Source organism: Pagrus major, chromosome 22 (assembly GCF_040436345.1).
Source record: "Pagrus major chromosome 22, Pma_NU_1.0".
NCBI classification, from domain to species: Eukaryota; Metazoa; Chordata; class Actinopteri; order Spariformes; family Sparidae; genus Pagrus; species Pagrus major.
In genome coordinates this window covers 30,929,510-30,946,754 of record NC_133236.1, presented here as the reverse complement: position 1 = coordinate 30,946,754, position 17,245 = coordinate 30,929,510, and the positions used below count along the sequence as shown (strand labels likewise).

The 17,245-nt window shown below is 44.3% G+C and overlaps 1 protein-coding gene across 2 annotated transcripts; it reads right to left on the bottom strand.

Annotated features, from left to right (window-relative positions):
• Nucleotides 1-2,866: 2,866 nt before the first annotated feature.
• Nucleotides 2,867-10,809, bottom strand: LOC141017833 (C-1-tetrahydrofolate synthase, cytoplasmic-like). 2 transcript variants are annotated; one of them, XM_073492599.1, is made up of 12 exons: nucleotides 10,704-10,809; nucleotides 9,065-9,167; nucleotides 8,852-8,936; nucleotides 6,410-6,469; nucleotides 6,241-6,294; nucleotides 6,022-6,158; nucleotides 5,785-5,885; nucleotides 5,399-5,535; nucleotides 5,138-5,249; nucleotides 4,708-4,835; nucleotides 4,002-4,086; nucleotides 2,867-3,296 (listed from the first exon to the last, which is right to left on the bottom strand). In XM_073492599.1, exons 2-11 carry the CDS (start codon nucleotides 9,163-9,165, stop codon nucleotides 4,033-4,035), a joined length of 969 nt encoding a protein of 322 aa, XP_073348700.1. In that variant the 5' UTR covers nucleotides 9,166-9,167; nucleotides 10,704-10,809; the 3' UTR covers nucleotides 2,867-3,296; nucleotides 4,002-4,032. The 2 variants fall into 2 exon arrangements, with proteins under 2 accessions (XP_073348700.1, XP_073348701.1); XM_073492600.1 differs by lacking the exons at nucleotides 2,867-3,296; nucleotides 4,002-4,086 and adding an exon at nucleotides 4,462-4,608.
• Between the last annotated feature and the right edge of the window lie 6,436 nt (nucleotides 10,810-17,245).

Below are 17,245 nucleotides of genomic sequence, written 5' to 3'. Positions count from 1 at the left end.
GACGAGCCATGGTGACAGAGGGTGGAGGGGAAGTTCAACGAGTGGAGAAAGTGACTTTAAGGAGGAAGCTGACGGGGCCTCCGAGGCTGCTGCTGCTGGGGAAATCCAGGACCAGGACCGTGGAGGACCAACCTGAGGCCAACACCAACAGAAACCAGTTAACTCTTCAACAAAGACCTCAGCCGCTGTGGAGAGACACACAGAAACTGCCAACATGGACGGTGAATCTTTATCTGAATCGAGCTCCGGGGGGAGCTGTGGAGCTGCAGGTGGGGTTGATGACATCAGAAACAGGAAGTTAAACAGACGCAGGTGGTGGAGGCGATTCTCACCTGCTGCTGTTTGTAACAGGAAGCAAAAGAAGGACAGAGAGGAACGTTCAGAGAAGCAGACAAATGATAGTTGTGTTCCACCAGAGGTGGCGCTGCAGGAGGCAGGCACTGCTGCACTGGACACCACAGAAGAAGAAAGCGCTGCTGGGGCTAAAGGGAGGAGGAGGTTCAATGTGAGAACGTGGTCGATGTTCAAAAGGTTCCAGACCTCGTTGAATGTTCGACAAACTCACGAGCAGAAGACAGATGGTGAACCTTCGAGGAGCCTCCGCAAGAAAGTGAGAAAGTTTTTCAGCAGAAGAAGAAGAAGCAGATCGTCTGGTGTCCGTCTGGAGAATATGGAGAACACAACACCATGTGAGGAGGATCCGTGTTCACCTGTAGCTCAGGTAGAAGAACCGTCAGAACTCCACAACGATGTGACTGATGAGAGCGTGGAGGTGGTGACGGTGGAGGCCGAGGTCCAGGTGACTGACAGTCCAGAACAAACAGCAGCAGATCTGCTGGTCTGTGACATCAGCGACGCTGTCAACAGATCTGAACCGATCCAAACCAACAGTGAGGCTGTTGAAGACACAAACAGTGTTCCTGTTGAAGATTTAATGGAGGCTGCAGAGAAAGACAAGGTTTCTTGTGACTCCTCCACCGTCATCCTGGACGCTGACGATTATCCTTCATCCTCAACGATGTCATCTCAGCCATCCTCCGAGCTTCACTGTGGAGAGAAGACGACCTCACACTGCCTTCAGCCAATGACTAATGGGCCATCCATCCGGATCGAGCTGGTTCCTCCAGATGACGTCAGTCAGGAAGATGAGGAGGAGGAGTGTTGGGAGGACTCCTCCTCAGACAACCACAGCCACCTCCTCCTCCTCCTCGGCTTCGAGCACAGCGAGCGGCAGCTGCTCCAGACGGCTCGCTCTCTGGTCCGAGCGGCCATGACCGCTGCCGTGGATCAGCTGACCCGAGAGCAGCAGAGTGACTCAGGCTGCGTTCACAGAGAGCCGCCGGGCTGCCGAGATCATGCATGAAGACGAGGAGCAAGAGTATGAAGAGGATCAAGAACATGAGGAGGTTCAATCAACTACAAACTTTGATCTGAGCAGCTGACGACTCTGAGAAAAAAAGTTTAAATTTGAGACGAGATCAAAACTCATTTGATGACATCACCATGATATCATCACATGACATCAACTGTAAAATGTCATGGAGAGAGGTCCATCTGTCAGTGAATTTAAACATCCAGCTGCCTTCCACTGACCGACCATGGACCAATAAACTGAACTTCATGTGCAAAATCTGTGGACTGAGCCTTTACGTGATGTGTTTCTGTGTAAGATGGTTTTTATCCTCCACCACAGAAGAAGACATATGTGCCTGCATGCATCCAGCTGTTGTCTCAGTGGAAGAACTCACTCTTCTCTTTACAACAGTCAGAAATGAAACAACTCGTCTGTACGCAGACGACACCTCTTTATACACAACAGTGCTCTCTGATGGTTCAAAACCTGCATTCTGACTTTGATGATGATTTTAAACTTTACTGATCATGAATTATTTTTAAATCCACATAAATCAAAATGCATTCTGTCTCTGAAAAACTGATGAACAGTTCAACTGAAGCAACCGTGATGACTTTTCACGGATTCTTCCCATTTTTCACAACTCATTTGCATTAATTAATAAGTGTGATGTGATTTTCAGTAGATTTGATTTGTTTGCATGAATCATTCTGTACAATCTGAAGTGTCTAAAATAAACACGTGTTCTCGCATGTTCTTCAGACACGTTTTAGTTTCATATTATGACTTGAAAGAGAAATCAAATCAAATCAAATCAAACTGCATAAAAACTTTTTTTATTTGCTTAATTTATTTTTACCACAGAAGAAGAAAAAGATGAAAAATGAGTGAACCTATTTTGAATAAAGGTGTGTTAAAGTTCTGCAACATTTAAACTCTTCAGAGAAAATCGACAAAATAAAAACATTTTTCATCCTGAAGAATCAAAAGAAACTGAAACAAGTGAGACTAAAGAAACAAACTGGTGAGATCATCTTTTTGTTGACAGTGTTATGAAGTCATTACAGAGATAATCTGCAGAGAAGCTTCAGACTCTCAGAGTTATTTCAGGAATCAAACCAACTATCAATCATCTTAATTAACGACTGTCTGCTGACATCACACAGCTGTCACTCATCGCCAGCTGTGATTATCTCTAAATCAGCGTGAAGGTGATCCGACGACACGTTTTTAATTCATTTACAGTCTGAAATGAAAATCATGATAACGTGAAGTATCATCAGTGACATTCAAAAACAAATCAGCTCTACATTCAACAGGAAGATGTTCAACCTTTATTGATTTTTCTCAGTCGATCATTAAATGTTTTGGTGACGGTTTTATGGTTAAGATGTGATGTTTATTTCCCATCATCAGTCACATGATGTAACATGAAGAAAACAATCTGTTTTTGACTCGGCTGTTTTGAACCTTTTTAACATAAACATACAAATGAATAATCAATGAAATATGTTCAGATGTCGAACTGTAAACTTTATTGCTTGACATGAAGCACAAACAGACTGAAGTGAAACTGTTTATAAAATAACAAAGAACTGAAATGTAAACGTTATTTTATGATTATATTTTATTTACATTTGTTGAATCAATGATTTGTCCGTTAAACTCATTATCAGATTTCATCAATAATCAATATGTTGATCAGATATTTGGTCACATCATGTCAACTTCAGTCCACAGCAGGAAACAGCCGTCACGTCTTCCTTGGAGACGACTTGAACAAACAGTCAAGTTTAAAGGTCGAAGACTGTTTGTTGCTCAGAGGTTCAACTGCCCTGAGTTCAGCCTGACAGGCAGCCGGCCCAATTTAATCTTCTGGATGTGTGAACATTTGTTTCTCCGCAGTTTGGATCAGATCGTCTCCTCTCTGTTAGTCAGAACCCTTCAATGAGACCACATCAAGTTCAAATGAAACTTTATTGACATCAGTGTGGAGAGACGAAGTCTCAGCAGAGAAACTCATTAAACACTGATTAACAAATTAAAACAGTTAAAGAGAAGAAAAACAAAGAGAAGTAAACATGAACAGCTGTTCACCTGTCTGTGTGTCTGTCTGTGTGTCTGTCTGTGTGTCTGTGTGTCTGTGTGTCTGTCTGTCTGTCTGTGTGTCTGTGTGTGTGTCTGTGTGTGTGTCTGTGTGTCTGTGTGTCTGTCTGTGTGTGTGTGTGTCTGTCTGTCTGTCTGTCTGTGTGTCTGTGTGTGTGTCTGTGTGTCTGTGTGTCTGTGTGTCTGTCTGTGTGTCTGTGTGTCTGTGTGTCTGTGTGTCTGTCTGTGTGTGTGTCTGTCTGTGTGTCTGTGTGTGTGTCTGTGTGTCTGTGTGTCTGTGTGTCTGTCTGTGTGTGTGTCTGTCTGTGTGTCTGTGTGTGTGTCTGTGTGTCTGTGTGCAGGGGGCTCCACTGTGTCTCAGTGACTCATTACAGTCATCAGTTTCTGAGCTAATAACAATAATAATAACAATACTAATAATAATAACAATAATAACAATAACAATACTAATAGAAATGTTTATGGATTCATTTCTCTTGAAGATGAAATGAACATCAGATGTTCTGGGTTGTAATTTTTCTCTGACATCATGAAGTTTTACCTGCGAGTGTTTCCTGCGGCGTCGTTGTGTTTCACCTGGTCGGCTGATGGTTGAGGAGGAAACGCTGAGCGCTCAGCACCGTGTTCTGAAAGCAAACACACACACGTTGACTCCACCATCATCAAGTCAGGATTAATAACCTCATCAATGACTCATTAACTGTGAGGTCACACGTGCTCCCAGCAGCAGCTTCACATGACACCGGACACTCATTCACTCAATCACTCATCAGAAACCAGACAACAGGTGAATGATGCAACTGTCACTGAGGCCACAAGGTGGCACTGTCCCTTTAATTAGGCCCCCCCGGAGCACAAAGGATGCTGGGTAACAGGCAGCCATCTTGTTTGCAGCATTGTTGAATCCTTGTTGTTTCCTGAAGTAGTAAAATGTGACTTTTACACAAAACATCAAGTGATGAATATTTAAAGTGAAGTGATGATTTGATTGGTTGATGAGACCTGATGTTCACGCTCATATTTGTGATCAGTTGTTCTGTCGACCAATCAGCTGCAGACGTGATGACTGAAACTTTCAGCTGTTAACGAGGAAACACTGAACGTTCCTCCTGCGACTCTGAAGTCATTCACTGATTTCAGGTCTGTTTCTGTAATTAATAAATCATGGAACGTTTCACTATTTATTCATCTAAATGTGCTCAATCACTTACTTTTCAGTTTAATTAACAAAACAAAAACTTTTTTACCTCCATGAGCATGGCCACCGTCATCGGCCCCACCCCCCCTGGAACAGGTGTAATGAATCCTGCTCTTTGATTGGCTGAGGCGTAGTGGACGTCTCCGACAACTCGTTTACCGCTAGCCTTCGTCTCGTCTGTCAGAGGGGTCGAAGGTCACACACAAAGGACACAGGACACAGGTGAGGACACAGGTGAGGACACAGGACACAGTGGAGGACACAGGTGAGGACACAGGACACAGGTGAGGACACAGGTGAGGACACAGGAGACAGGTGAGGACACAGGTGAGGACACAGGACACAGGTGAGGACACAGGTGAGGACACAGGAGACAGGTGAGGACACAGGTGAGGACACAGGACACAGGTGAGGACACAGGTGAGGACACAGGAGACAGGTGAGGACACAGGTGAGGACACAGGACACAGGTGAGGTACCTGGTATGTGGTTGATTCCACAGTCGATGACCACGGCTCCCTCCTTCACCCACTCTCCTCTCACCATCTCTGCTCGCCCCGCCCCCACAACCAGGATATCAGCCCGGCCCACCTGACATCACACAGACAGGAAACGCATCATCACACAGACAGGAAACACACTGAGTTAGTTTCTCAGGGCCCTGACCTGCAGTTTGAAAATAGATTTATACCAACATCAACATCAACATCAACAGTCAGTGTAGATTCGTGTGACGTCACCTGCTCAGGTAGGTCAGGTGTCTTTGAGTGACAGGTGGTCACAGTGGCGTGGTTCCACAGCAGCAGGTCGTGCATCGGTGCTCCAACGATCTTACTGCGACCAATCACAACGGCATGTTTTCCCGCCACGGACACGCCTACACAGGAACAGGAAGTGACAGGTGAGATACCTGTGATTGGTTATTTCTGTTTGGAGATCACATCATGTTACTGAACTACAGTTCCCATGATGCTTTGTTGCCATGGAGACCGTGAGTTAGCTCCATGCAGTTAGTCTATGTGTTTATATTTAGATAAACAGCCTCTCTACATGTGTGTACATTTACTGTGTGTGCGTGTGTGTGTGCGTGCATGCGTGCGTGCGTGCGTGCGTGCGTGTGTGTGACCTGTCTGTCTGATGAGCTCCATGCAGCCGTTGGGGGTGCAGGGGATGAAACAGTCGTTCAGATCACCTCGAGACAACTTCCCTGCATTAATACAGCTCAGACTGCACACACACACACACACACACACACACACACACACACACACACACACACACACACACACACACACGCACACACAGGACAGTTAAGTGTTAGCAGAACCATGAAGAAGAAGACGGACTTCCTGCGGAGACTGACCCGTCCACGTCCTTCTCTGGAGAGATGGCGTTGGTGATGAGCTCGGTGTTGACGGGGTTGACAGAGTCCAGAGGCAGCTGGACGATCAGACCGTGGACGGACGGGTTCTCGTTGACAGACATGATGCTCCGCAGCACCTGCAGGACGACAGGAAACAGGAAACAGTCACAGCCTTCGTCACCGCTGGATGATGTCATCATCTGCGGGCTCTTCACCGACCTCGTCCTGCGTCGCCGAGCTCGGCAGCCTCACGTGTTTCGCATCGATTCCAATCTGAGGAGCAGAGACTCGATCAATAATGTTCTGTTGATATTATATCAACATGTGAACTCAAACTAACATCTCAGCAGGAGCTAGCATCGTGCTAACAGTGACGCGTGGGTCTGACCTCGGCTGCAGCCTTCAGTTTGGAGCTGATGTACAGGTTGGAGTCGTCTCTGTCTCCCACCTGAAACACAGCTGAGGTCACCAGGTGATCAAACACATGCTGGTCATGTGACACTTGGCAGTCTCCGCCTCCAGTAACTGAGCTCATTTATATTTGTCATACACACACACACACACACACACACACACACACACACACACTCTGTGATGTCAGAGCTCTAACGAGGCAGCTCGTTAAGCCTCCAGCTGTTTGCTGATGTTTCAGTGTCTGTGTTTGAATGTGGATCTGCTCTCCGTGACATCATCACATCAAAGTACAGAAATGATGTGGAGGTGAAACAGGAAGTGACATCATTCTCATGTTGGTAACAGAGAGCTGTAGTGATGTCATGTTTCTGCAGCTAACTGCAGTTAGCATCTCTCTGGTTCCTCTGTGGGATTATTGAACTGGATTTTAGTTTCTGATCCTTCCAGGTTCTGATCATCCAGACAATCTTCACAGATGAACTCCACTCTGATGTTTGAAGTGTAAATTAAATGTGTAGCAGTAAAAAGCTAATGCTAGGCTACAAACAGACGACATCACGGTCACATGACTTAAACGTCTCCACCACTGAGCGTCTTACTGCACAATTACTATCCAGGTTTTCTATAAACTGATCAATGTACGAGTTGTAAAGTCAGAGTCAGAACAGTGTGTAACTAAAGTGGGTCTGTGAAGACGGACTAGTGAGCAGATGAGTCTCCGTGTTCGCTGTGAGGACGTTTAATGTCCCCGACAACCTCTGTAGTCTCATTCAGACACTTGTTAGCAACCGCTAACTGTTTTTAACACATGAAGAGCTTTATAATTAAACTGTGGACATTTAATGATGAGTTTATGTTGGAGAACAAAGCGTGTGAATATGTTCAGCCTGTGGTGACCACACACCTTATTTCACACATTTAACTGAAAACACATTCAACACACTCACAGACTTTGAGACGAGGGGACAGGAAGTGCTAACATGCTAACATGCTAACTGATGTGTGAGTTTTAGGATGACAGACTACACCACTGTATGATCACTGTGTTACTATGGTAAGTGTAGAGGGTCAAATCTCTACTGAATGTTTTTTATTCTGTTATTCTGTTTTTTTATTCTCTTTTGGGTGAACTGTTCCTTTAAAGGAACTTGGGGCCGGATCAAGAAATAAGACTCAATAGTGACACGACGGCCGCTGTGGCCGTTAGGGTAACTGCAGCCATCAGCCGAGCCTCGCGGGAGCGCGCATGAACTCTTCACAGCAGTGCAGCTGAAGCCTTCTCCCCTACACACACGAAGCAGCCTGGAAGCTGCTCGCTGTGTGTAACGACACACAAGCGGTGATTTACCGTTATGGTTGATGCAGTCTGAAAGGCACAGGCAAAAGCAAAGACGGCATATTGGGGGACAGAAATATCGTCTGATACGGGATTGCTGTGTGTAAGCGGCTAATGTTACTACACAGACACAAACAAACCAGCCAGCTGCTAACGTCACCTCCCGGATAACAGGTTGGGCTTTCGGTCCCGTATATAAAGGGACACATTTCTAACTATTTGGTTTCAGACTAAAGGACCGTGGAAAATGTGCAGTCTGTAACTATTCAGTGTTACACAGCAGTGGACTAAGTTACATGTTTGCAGCTAATGCTACTTTGCACGTTAGGTCACTGCGAGTCCTCGGTGATCTCATGTGATTTTCAAATCAAACTCTGAACATGACCTGTAATGTTTTCTTACCTGGTTACTAGGAAATGAGCCATGTTGACTCACGACATGCTGCTGATAAAACCTTTGTTTTCTTCTTAGTATGACTTTTTAGTGGACTTTGTGTGGTGGTGGGCCGTTTGCTGGCCGTAGCAGAATCCATTACTACCCAAACACTAGTTTGAGTCCACCGCGCTTGTCTTCTTCCCGTATCCGAGGACGCGCATTCAGCGTCATCTGACGTCACGTCCGCAGGACTGCGCGGGAAATTCGGACCATGAATTGCAGTACATTATGCAGCACACAGCCTGTTCAAGGCGATGGAGAGATACGTGGGTGAGCTCATTCTTTTTGGTTTTGAACGCTTCATCACCCGTTAGCATTAAAAAACTTAAAATGCATGTTTATTTTTTCACAAATCCTGCCCCATGTCCCTTTAAGTGTGGGAGCTGTGGGATGAGGTCATCATCAGGTTCAGCTTTGTTATCAGAGTTTGTGAGAAGAAGAGCAGCTGCAGCAAACAGAGCAGCTTCAGACCAGTGTGAGCCTGCAGACGCTCACCAGCAGTTCATCTGTTACTGATTAACTGACCGGTGGTTTCAGATTTAGTTTGGTCGTTGAATTTATGATTTTATGAACTCTAACTGAAGCTGTCAGATAAATGTAACAGAGTAGAAGAAGAAAGTAAAGTAAATGTACTCAGTTACTGACCTGTAAGACGACCAGCGCCGGTCTGAACCCTGAGAAGTGACTCTTCATCTTCTCCACCTCCGTCTGCAGCCTCTCCCTCACCAACCTGCTCACACACACACACACACACACACACACACACACACACACACACACACACACACACACACAGGTCACACATGTTTGATGTTCTGGCCGGTCGAACTGGACAGGCTCAGACGTGGACTGACTCACTTGGACGTCTTGTTGCCGGAGACGACAGTTGCCAGGAAGCGCCTGCTTCCTCGGCAACCGGAGGCCCCAAGACGGAGCGAGAGGGCGGCCAAGGATAACATGACTGAGAGAGAGAGAGAGAGGGAGAGAGAGAGGGAGAGAGAGAGAGAGAGGGAGAGAGAGAGAGAGAGAGAGAGAGAGAGGGAGAGAGAGAGAGGGGGAGTTAACATCATGAACCTGATGAGAATCAATAAATCTCTCCTGATAAACTAATTGACAGAAATATGTCGAGTTAATAATAAACACATGAAGAGAGACTGCTGACACACACACACACACACCTCAACACACCTGAACACATCTGAACACACCTCAACACACCTGAACACACCTGAACACACCTCAACACACCTCAACACACCTCAACACATCTGAACACACCTGAACACACCTGAACACATCTGAACACATCTGAACACACCTGAACACACCTGAACACATCTGAACACACCTGAACACACCTGAACACACCTCAACACACCTCAACACATCTGAACACACCTCAACACACCTGAACACATCTGAACACACCTCAACACACCTGAACACACCTGAACACACCTGAACACATCTGAACACACCTGAACACACCTGAACACACCTCAACACACCTGAACACATCTGAACACACCTCAACACATCTGAACACACCTCAACACATCTGAACACACCTGAACACACCTGAACACACCTGAACACACCTCAACACACCTGAACACACCTCAACACACCTGAACACACCTCAACACATCTGAACACACCTCAACACATCTGAACACACCTCAACACATCTGAACACACCTGAACACACTAAATGTTTTTCATTATTCTATAATTAATCTGTTTATTTACAGCTTTGTTGTTATTTAATGAGACACTAAGTGGCCAAAAGTATGTGGACAGCTGATCATTCACTCCAGCAGCTGACTGTCTCCCAGAAATTATCTTTATATAAAACAAGAAATCAAACATTAAATATGTCTGAAGGAAACTGAACATGATGTCAGTGAACACAATAAAACCTCCAGGGAACCAAAATACAAGAACATCATGCTGATCAATCACTGAATATGATGACAGAAGAGGCAGAAGTCTGTTCAAACACGTGTTTGTGTTTTTCATTCTGCCTGTAAAAACCTGAAAACATTATTAATTCATAACGTTTCTTATGAGCTCATATTTATATTTGACACACGTTAAAGCTCCACCTGAGCTCGTCTCCACAGGATGTTTAAATAAAGTTATAATGTGTCGCTGTGAGCTGACGTGACTTCTGACCCAGTGACTCGGTTCAGTCATTAAACATGTTAATGATTAAAACCTGCACAGTCTCTGCTGCTGCTGCTGCTGCTGCCGCTGCTGCTCGTCTCTTTATAAACTCGTAAAACATAAAGCACAAACACACATCTGTCTGCAGCTGCACACAAACACACATCTGTCTGCAGCTGCACACAAACACACATCTGTCTGCAGCTGCGCCACGTTAACAAACAGCCTCAAACTGTCCCATGATTCATCTGTGCAGCCGCAGACAGACGACAAGACGAGTTTATGATCTGATTTAAATCCTTCAAAACTCACAGAAACAAGAACAACTGACCTGAGAGAGCAACAGAAGACCACTGACACACTGCTGCAGGACTGTGAGTGTGTTTGTGAGTGTGTGAGTGTGTGTGAGTGTGAGTGTGTGAGTGTGTGTGTGTGTGAGTGTGTGAGTGTGTGTGTGTGTGAGTGTGTGAGTGTGTGTGGTGTTTGTTCAGTCCCTCCTGTGGGTGTGTCTGTGGAGGTATGGAGGCTCATTAATGACAAACAAACTTTAATCTGAATTATTTGAATGTTCATGTTCTCCTTGTAGAAATGTGACTGCATACAAACATCAGATAATAAGAGAGAAGATTATGTAGAAATATGAAAATAGAATATACAAAATAATAATTAATATATTTGTAAAATCTTTTTTTATACTTTCACTTCACACTTCACAGTGAAACTACAGGCCAGACAAAGTTATTAAAACACTGTGAGACATCAGCATCTGCACACTGACGACAGCTGACAACATAAAGTCACAGAGACAGAAGGTCTCATTATTATTATCATTATCATTATTATTATTATTATCATTATTATTATCATTATCATTATTATTATTATTATCATTATTATTATTATTATCATTATTATTATTATTATATTATTGTTGTTATAAGGTCTCTCATTACAATCTGCTCACAGGACGATAAAGTAATTAATACACATCGTAGATGAACTTATATAAACATGTTTTATAATGTTGTCACACTGTACAGCACCGAGCTCAGTCACAGATCTGACCCTAGAAGGCTTCCATACAACATGTTTCCACGTGTGTGTGAGTGTGTGTGTGTGAGTGTGTGTGTGTGTGTGTGTGAGTGTGTGTGTGTGTGTGTGTGTGTGTGAAAACAGTGAAGCTGCCGAGAACTGAGTAGAAGCAGACTGATCGAGTGGACGGAGGCCAAGGGTGGAGGAGGAGGGACGTCCCACACAGCTCTCAGCCAATCAGATTCCAGGAGGAGGAGGAGGAGCAGGAGGAGCAGCAGCAGCAGGAGGAGGAGGAGGAGCAGCAGCAGGAGGAGGAGGAGGAGGAGGAGCAGGAGGAGCAGCAGCAGGAGGAGGAGGAGGAGCAGCAGGAGGAGGAGGAACCTCTCTGCTTCAGAAAAACAAATCCTCCTTGATGTGTTTCCTGTTGACAGGTTCTTTGTGTGTTCGTGCTGTGTGACGTCACCTCAGTGTTTCATGTGTGAGGAACTAAACTTCAGTCTAACTTTAATCCTGAGACCAGGTGTGTGAGGACAGACAGGTGTCCCCTCTGAAGGACGCTGTGATACCTTCTGTCTCTGTCCTCCTGTCCTGCAGGAAGCTCAGAGTGACCTCAGAGTCAGAGACAGTCTGACCCCTGCTGGACAAACTGTGAACTACATCATGCAGTTACAGTTTTTGCCTAATGCTCAAACACTAACAGTGGTTGCTATGCCCAAAGCATCTCAACCTCTAACTTTGGTGACCATGTCCTAAACAAAAGCACCAACCCTGCAAACACAGTATATGATTTACACTGTGGTTGAAATTCTCCAACACAAAACACTACACACTGTTTTTTTTACATAAGACACATTGTTCAAAAAGGAAAGATCATACAATCATTGGGAAAACACATCTATTTAAAATACAAAACACAACTACAATTGGAAAAGCACACAGACTCACACATGTGTGAGTCTGTGTGCTTTTCCAATTTTGGTCTACAATTAGATTTTAAATGTTTTCGTTTGCACATGAAAACATTTCAAATCTAATTGTAGACCCGTCAGTCTAAGCCACAGCACTACACATACACACACATACACACACATACACACACATACACACACATACACCTGATGTGAGCTCAGCTCCTTTGTGCCAACGTTGGAAACATGGAGGCAGAAAGAGGAAGAGGGAGAGTAAGAGCAGCAGCAGGACGAGGAAGAGGAGCAGGCAACAGAGGGAGACAAATATCTGAGGACATGGAGCCACTTTGGTGACCATGTAATAAATCATGGCCTTACAATGAGGGGGGCTGGGCAGAGAGTCCAGCCAAACCTAAGTCACCTCTCAGTTGCCTCAATTATTAGAACTTCCAGACTGGAAAACAGGCACGTTCTGAAGTTTCCACACTAAACTGAACCAAAGAAATTACAGTATTGCACATTGTTCAAACGCACAGTACAATACATTGCTGTGTTACTGAAGGTCTATGGGTCTAAAGTACAAAATGTATGATGTTTCATTTTCTACAGAACTGCCAGCCGACCTGCAGGGTGGAGGCAGATTATGTTCAGAGATGAACAGGAGCCATAGTTCACATTATTTTGGCAAATAACGAAATCCGGCTTCATGAATTGAGAGAGCAGATCATCGCAGATCAAACAACCTTCGCTGACTCTGTGTGAGTCTTTTAAAGTCAAAAACCATCCACAGGACTGAAAACAGCTGTGTGTTGCATAAAGCACATCTGTGTGCTGCTGCTAGAGAAGAGGTTTGTTTCAAGAGTTTCATTTTACCGTATAAGTTAGTTTATCGTCATGTGCTGTGTCTCACTCAGCCTGTGTGTGTGTGTGTGTGTGTGTGTGTGTGTGTGTGTGTGTGTGTGTGTGTGTGTGTAAGCATTCAGCAAAAACTGTAACACTGTCAGTGGAGATCAGAGTGAGACACACACACACACACACACAAAAGTGAGTCTGCAGTAACAGTGAAGATGTGGTGTTGGTTACTATGGTAACAGTGGAAGTATGAAGAGTACTCGAGTAAAAGTGTTGAAGTGTCTGATGGTAAATGTAGTTGAGTATCAGTAAAGTAACTGATCATATAGTTTCATGTATAAACTGAGTCAGCTGATCGTCACAATCATCTGCCGGATGATAAAGAAGCAGTCAGGTGTGTTTGTGACTCACCTGACTGCTGCTGCTGATTATCAACAGGTGAGATCCGGTTTGTCTTCAGGTAGAAGAATGCAGCAGAACCACAACCTGTTCCACTTCCTGTTCAGCTGAAACACACCTGATCACAGGCCACAGGTACGTCCAGGCTCACAGCCGGCTCCACTTCAGTCCATCGATCTGAGTCTGGAATGGATCAGTCATCACTTTAATGATGAGATCACAGACCAGGACCAGTCTGAAGGGAACCACCGGGCCCAACACAGACAGCAGGGTCAAGGTGTCCTGAGACATCACCAATCTGACTTCTAGAAGAAAACCTACAGAATAAAAGACTTGAAACAAATATTAAATGAACCAGTCGATCTTTATTTGTACAGAGTCAGCAGGTCCAAACCCAAAGTCCTTCAACAGTTCTGGTGACGTGAACAACTAATGATCACAGATTATATGAAGTGAAACAAGAAAAGAAAGGAAGAGAAAACAAAGGGCTCAACATTACAAGTTAAATGAAGTCAAAAACCAAAGTGTCTCGAGGTTCTGTCTGATTCTGACGCTCTGAGTCCGTCTCATGAGATCTGATCTGGACTCACTGTTACAGCAGAGGAACAAATAACTGAGTTCTGACTTTATATTTCTTTTGTATCTGCACGTCCGTCAGATGTAAACTGTCATGGTGAGAGGAGGTCATGTGACCCGGCACCACTCAGCCGCCTCCTGGTCCGCACGCTTCACATACATGATATCAGTCAGTGAGACGGACGTGTCCTCCATCTCTCCTGCTGCTGGAAGACGCAGCCTCAGGTCGTCAGGTATTCAGAGTCGCTGTCGTGACCTTTGACCTCTGACCTCTGACCAGTCGCTCATCAACACAAACTCACTGGCTGATGATGAACTGACGTCATCACCTCCGCTGCCGAGAGTCTGGATGATACTGAGAACAGGTGGGCTGACAGGTGGAGCAGGTGAGGCCAGTCTGAGTCCACATGAATGAAGCTGAGGTGTGTCATCACCTGGCCCGACAGGTAAGCCCCGCCCCCTCCCTCCAGGAGCAGGGCAGACCGGTCAGACCTCCTCCTCCTCCTCAGACTATATAATGAGGAGGAGGAGGAGGAGGCGTCACAGCTGCTCTTCCTCTCTGGTTCAGTGGTTCTCAGCAGTTCAACAGTAGCGACACAACGTTTGTGAAATGTTTAGGACCACTGGACCCGAGCCAGGGACTCTCACCTGGACTCAGCTGGACTCACCTGGACTCAGCTGGACTCAGCTGGACTCACCTGGACTCAGCTGGACTCACCTGGACTCACCTGGACTCAGCTGGACTCACCTGGACTCAGCTGGACTCACCTGGACTCACCTGGACTCAGCTGGACTCATCATCCGCCAGCTGCTGCTCTCCTCTCAGGTGGGCTCAGTTCATGTTGACCTGCAGAACAGACGTGTTCTGACTGGTTCTGTATGATTGATGATGACCTGAGCAGAACGTGACGATGATGCTCGCAGCCTGTTGTCAGCGCCGTCGTCCGTCCGTCAGCAGCTCGTCACGATCTATAAGTTAAAGATCTGTTTGTTTCCTGATGTTTGATTTAAAGGTTTTAAATCTTTAAGTGTTTTTTCTTTAGATTCAGTCAAACTTTCCTGTCGTCACATCAGAGATGAGTTTTTATCCACTAATATGAAGAGTTTGACACAAGACGTCTGATTTTAATCATTCAGTATATTTATTGTTATTAACAGTGAAGATTTGAGTTTTCTGCTGATTCGTTTTATTTCTTTTTCAAAAACAATTTCCAGAATTTTTTAAATTTATTTTCATGTGAAATTGAGTGAAAGAAAAAAAATCAGGAGAGTTTTTTTCCACAGATGTAAAAAACATGACAGAAGTTATAAAGATGAATTTATTCCAGCAGTCTGTCAGCTCACAAACAGGAGAGAACAAAGTCTTCAGCGCCACCTGCAGGCCAAGTGATCATTAATCTGCTGTTTGAAGATCAATGTTTATTAATGAACTGTTGGTTTGTTTGTTTGTTTGTTTGTTTGACTTGTACATTATTTGTCTGTGTTCCATCTCTTTCTGTGAACTAAAGCATCTCCTGTATTTGTCACGTCGTCGTGTTGTTGCATCATCAGGTCGACCTGCTTCAGCCGCTCAACTTAAAATGACGTTCATCACTTCTTACATCACTGTGTCAAGTGTAGATGAAATCCTGTTTATTTATCATATTTATTTATTTTTATATATATAATATAAAATGTTTGTCGTCCTCAGTCGATCTGTGTCCTTCACAATAAAATCCTCAGCAGCTGAAACTTGTTTCCTGTCGTGTTTCAGGTTTGTTGAGCAGAATGATGTCAGTGACCTCGTCACAGCTCAGACACCATAACCTTTATAATAAACTGTGTTTCGATCAGAGACATTAAAGCTCTCATCTGTAAGAATATATATATATATATATATATATATATATATATATATATATATATATATATACTACTTACATTTTCTAATATTTTTAAGTTCTGCTTACTTACTTTAATGTATCCAGTGAAACATGTTATAATAAGTAGAAGTGATTGAATCTATTCAAACACTGAAACATCTTTATTAAGTTATAAAACAAACATTATCCAAACATCTTCTGGATTTTCTGTATTTCACAGAAACAAACTAATAATGTGAGTGAAACTTATTTCTAACGTGAGGCTGAAAAAGACAACGAGCTGAACGACTCTCCACCAATGAGCCGTCTGATCCTGAGATAATTATACTGACCAGCAGCGTTTTGATTAGAGACAACTCACACTTATCTTCAGTTTCAGTTTGATCTGCTGATTATTTTCACAGTTAATCGTTGGCTTTATAAAATGTCTAAACATTAGTGAGAGAGGCTCATTTTAATAAGTGACGTCCTCAAAATGCTCTGAGAGCTCAGGCGGGTTTGAAGAGTGAGACCGTCTGTTCTCACAGCGTTTCATTATTATAAAGTCTCAGTGTTTCCTCCGTCATCACATCTGCAGCAGCTGTTCTCTTAAACACTGATTCTCTCATCACACATGTTGTTGGAACTTTAACTTTCTTTATGTTCAGCTTTTAGTTTTACGTCGTAACGGCGCTGCACGTATGGTCTGTTAGGTTGAGAACCACAAAATAACAAATGAATCAGAAACAACACAAACACATCCCGACACTCAGGCAGGTCAGGAGACAAACGAGGAAATAAAAACTCTTCTGATTGGCTGGGTTTGTGCCACTGGTTGGACTGGTTCTGGCGTCACTCTGATGTTTTTTAGACTTGGACTCTGAAGTAATGAGGACGTGACGGCGTCCTCAGATCAGATGCACACAGACACCAGGACTGACGAGGAGGAAATGAGCAGCTTCTTCTCTCCCAGTGTTTCCTCCACATGAGGCTGGAAAGTGTCTGTAAGTTGACCTGAGGTGAGTTCAGCAGGTGAGAATCCTACCAGACAAACCTGGACATGTTTGATCATCACCATCACTTTGACCACATTGTGCTGTATCACTGTTTCACTGCACAGCAGAAATGTTTCTTCACCGGCTGTTTCAGAAGATCTGTCTGAAATATTCAGCAGAATCTAAAACATGAAGGTTTATAAAGACCTCCATGTGTTGTTGATGTTTCTCAGGTAGGACCGACAGAACTTCTTGTGGTTCAAAGTTTTT

What these genes read in the sequence shown, in the direction of transcription:
- LOC141017833 (XM_073492599.1), bottom strand. Translation starts at nt 9,165, where the DNA reads ATGTTATCCTTGGCCGCCCTCTCGCTCCGTCTTGGGGCCTCCGGTTGC. An exon ending in TCCGGCAACAAGACGTCCAA is followed by an intron (nt 8,937 to 9,064) that starts GTGAGTCAGTCC and finishes GTGTGTGAGCAG; the next exon opens with GTTGGTGAGGGAGAGGCTGC. An exon ending in CCAGAGAAGGACGTGGACGG is followed by an intron (nt 5,886 to 6,021) that starts GTCAGTCTCCGC and finishes GTGTGTGTGCAG; the next exon opens with TCTGAGCTGTATTAATGCAG.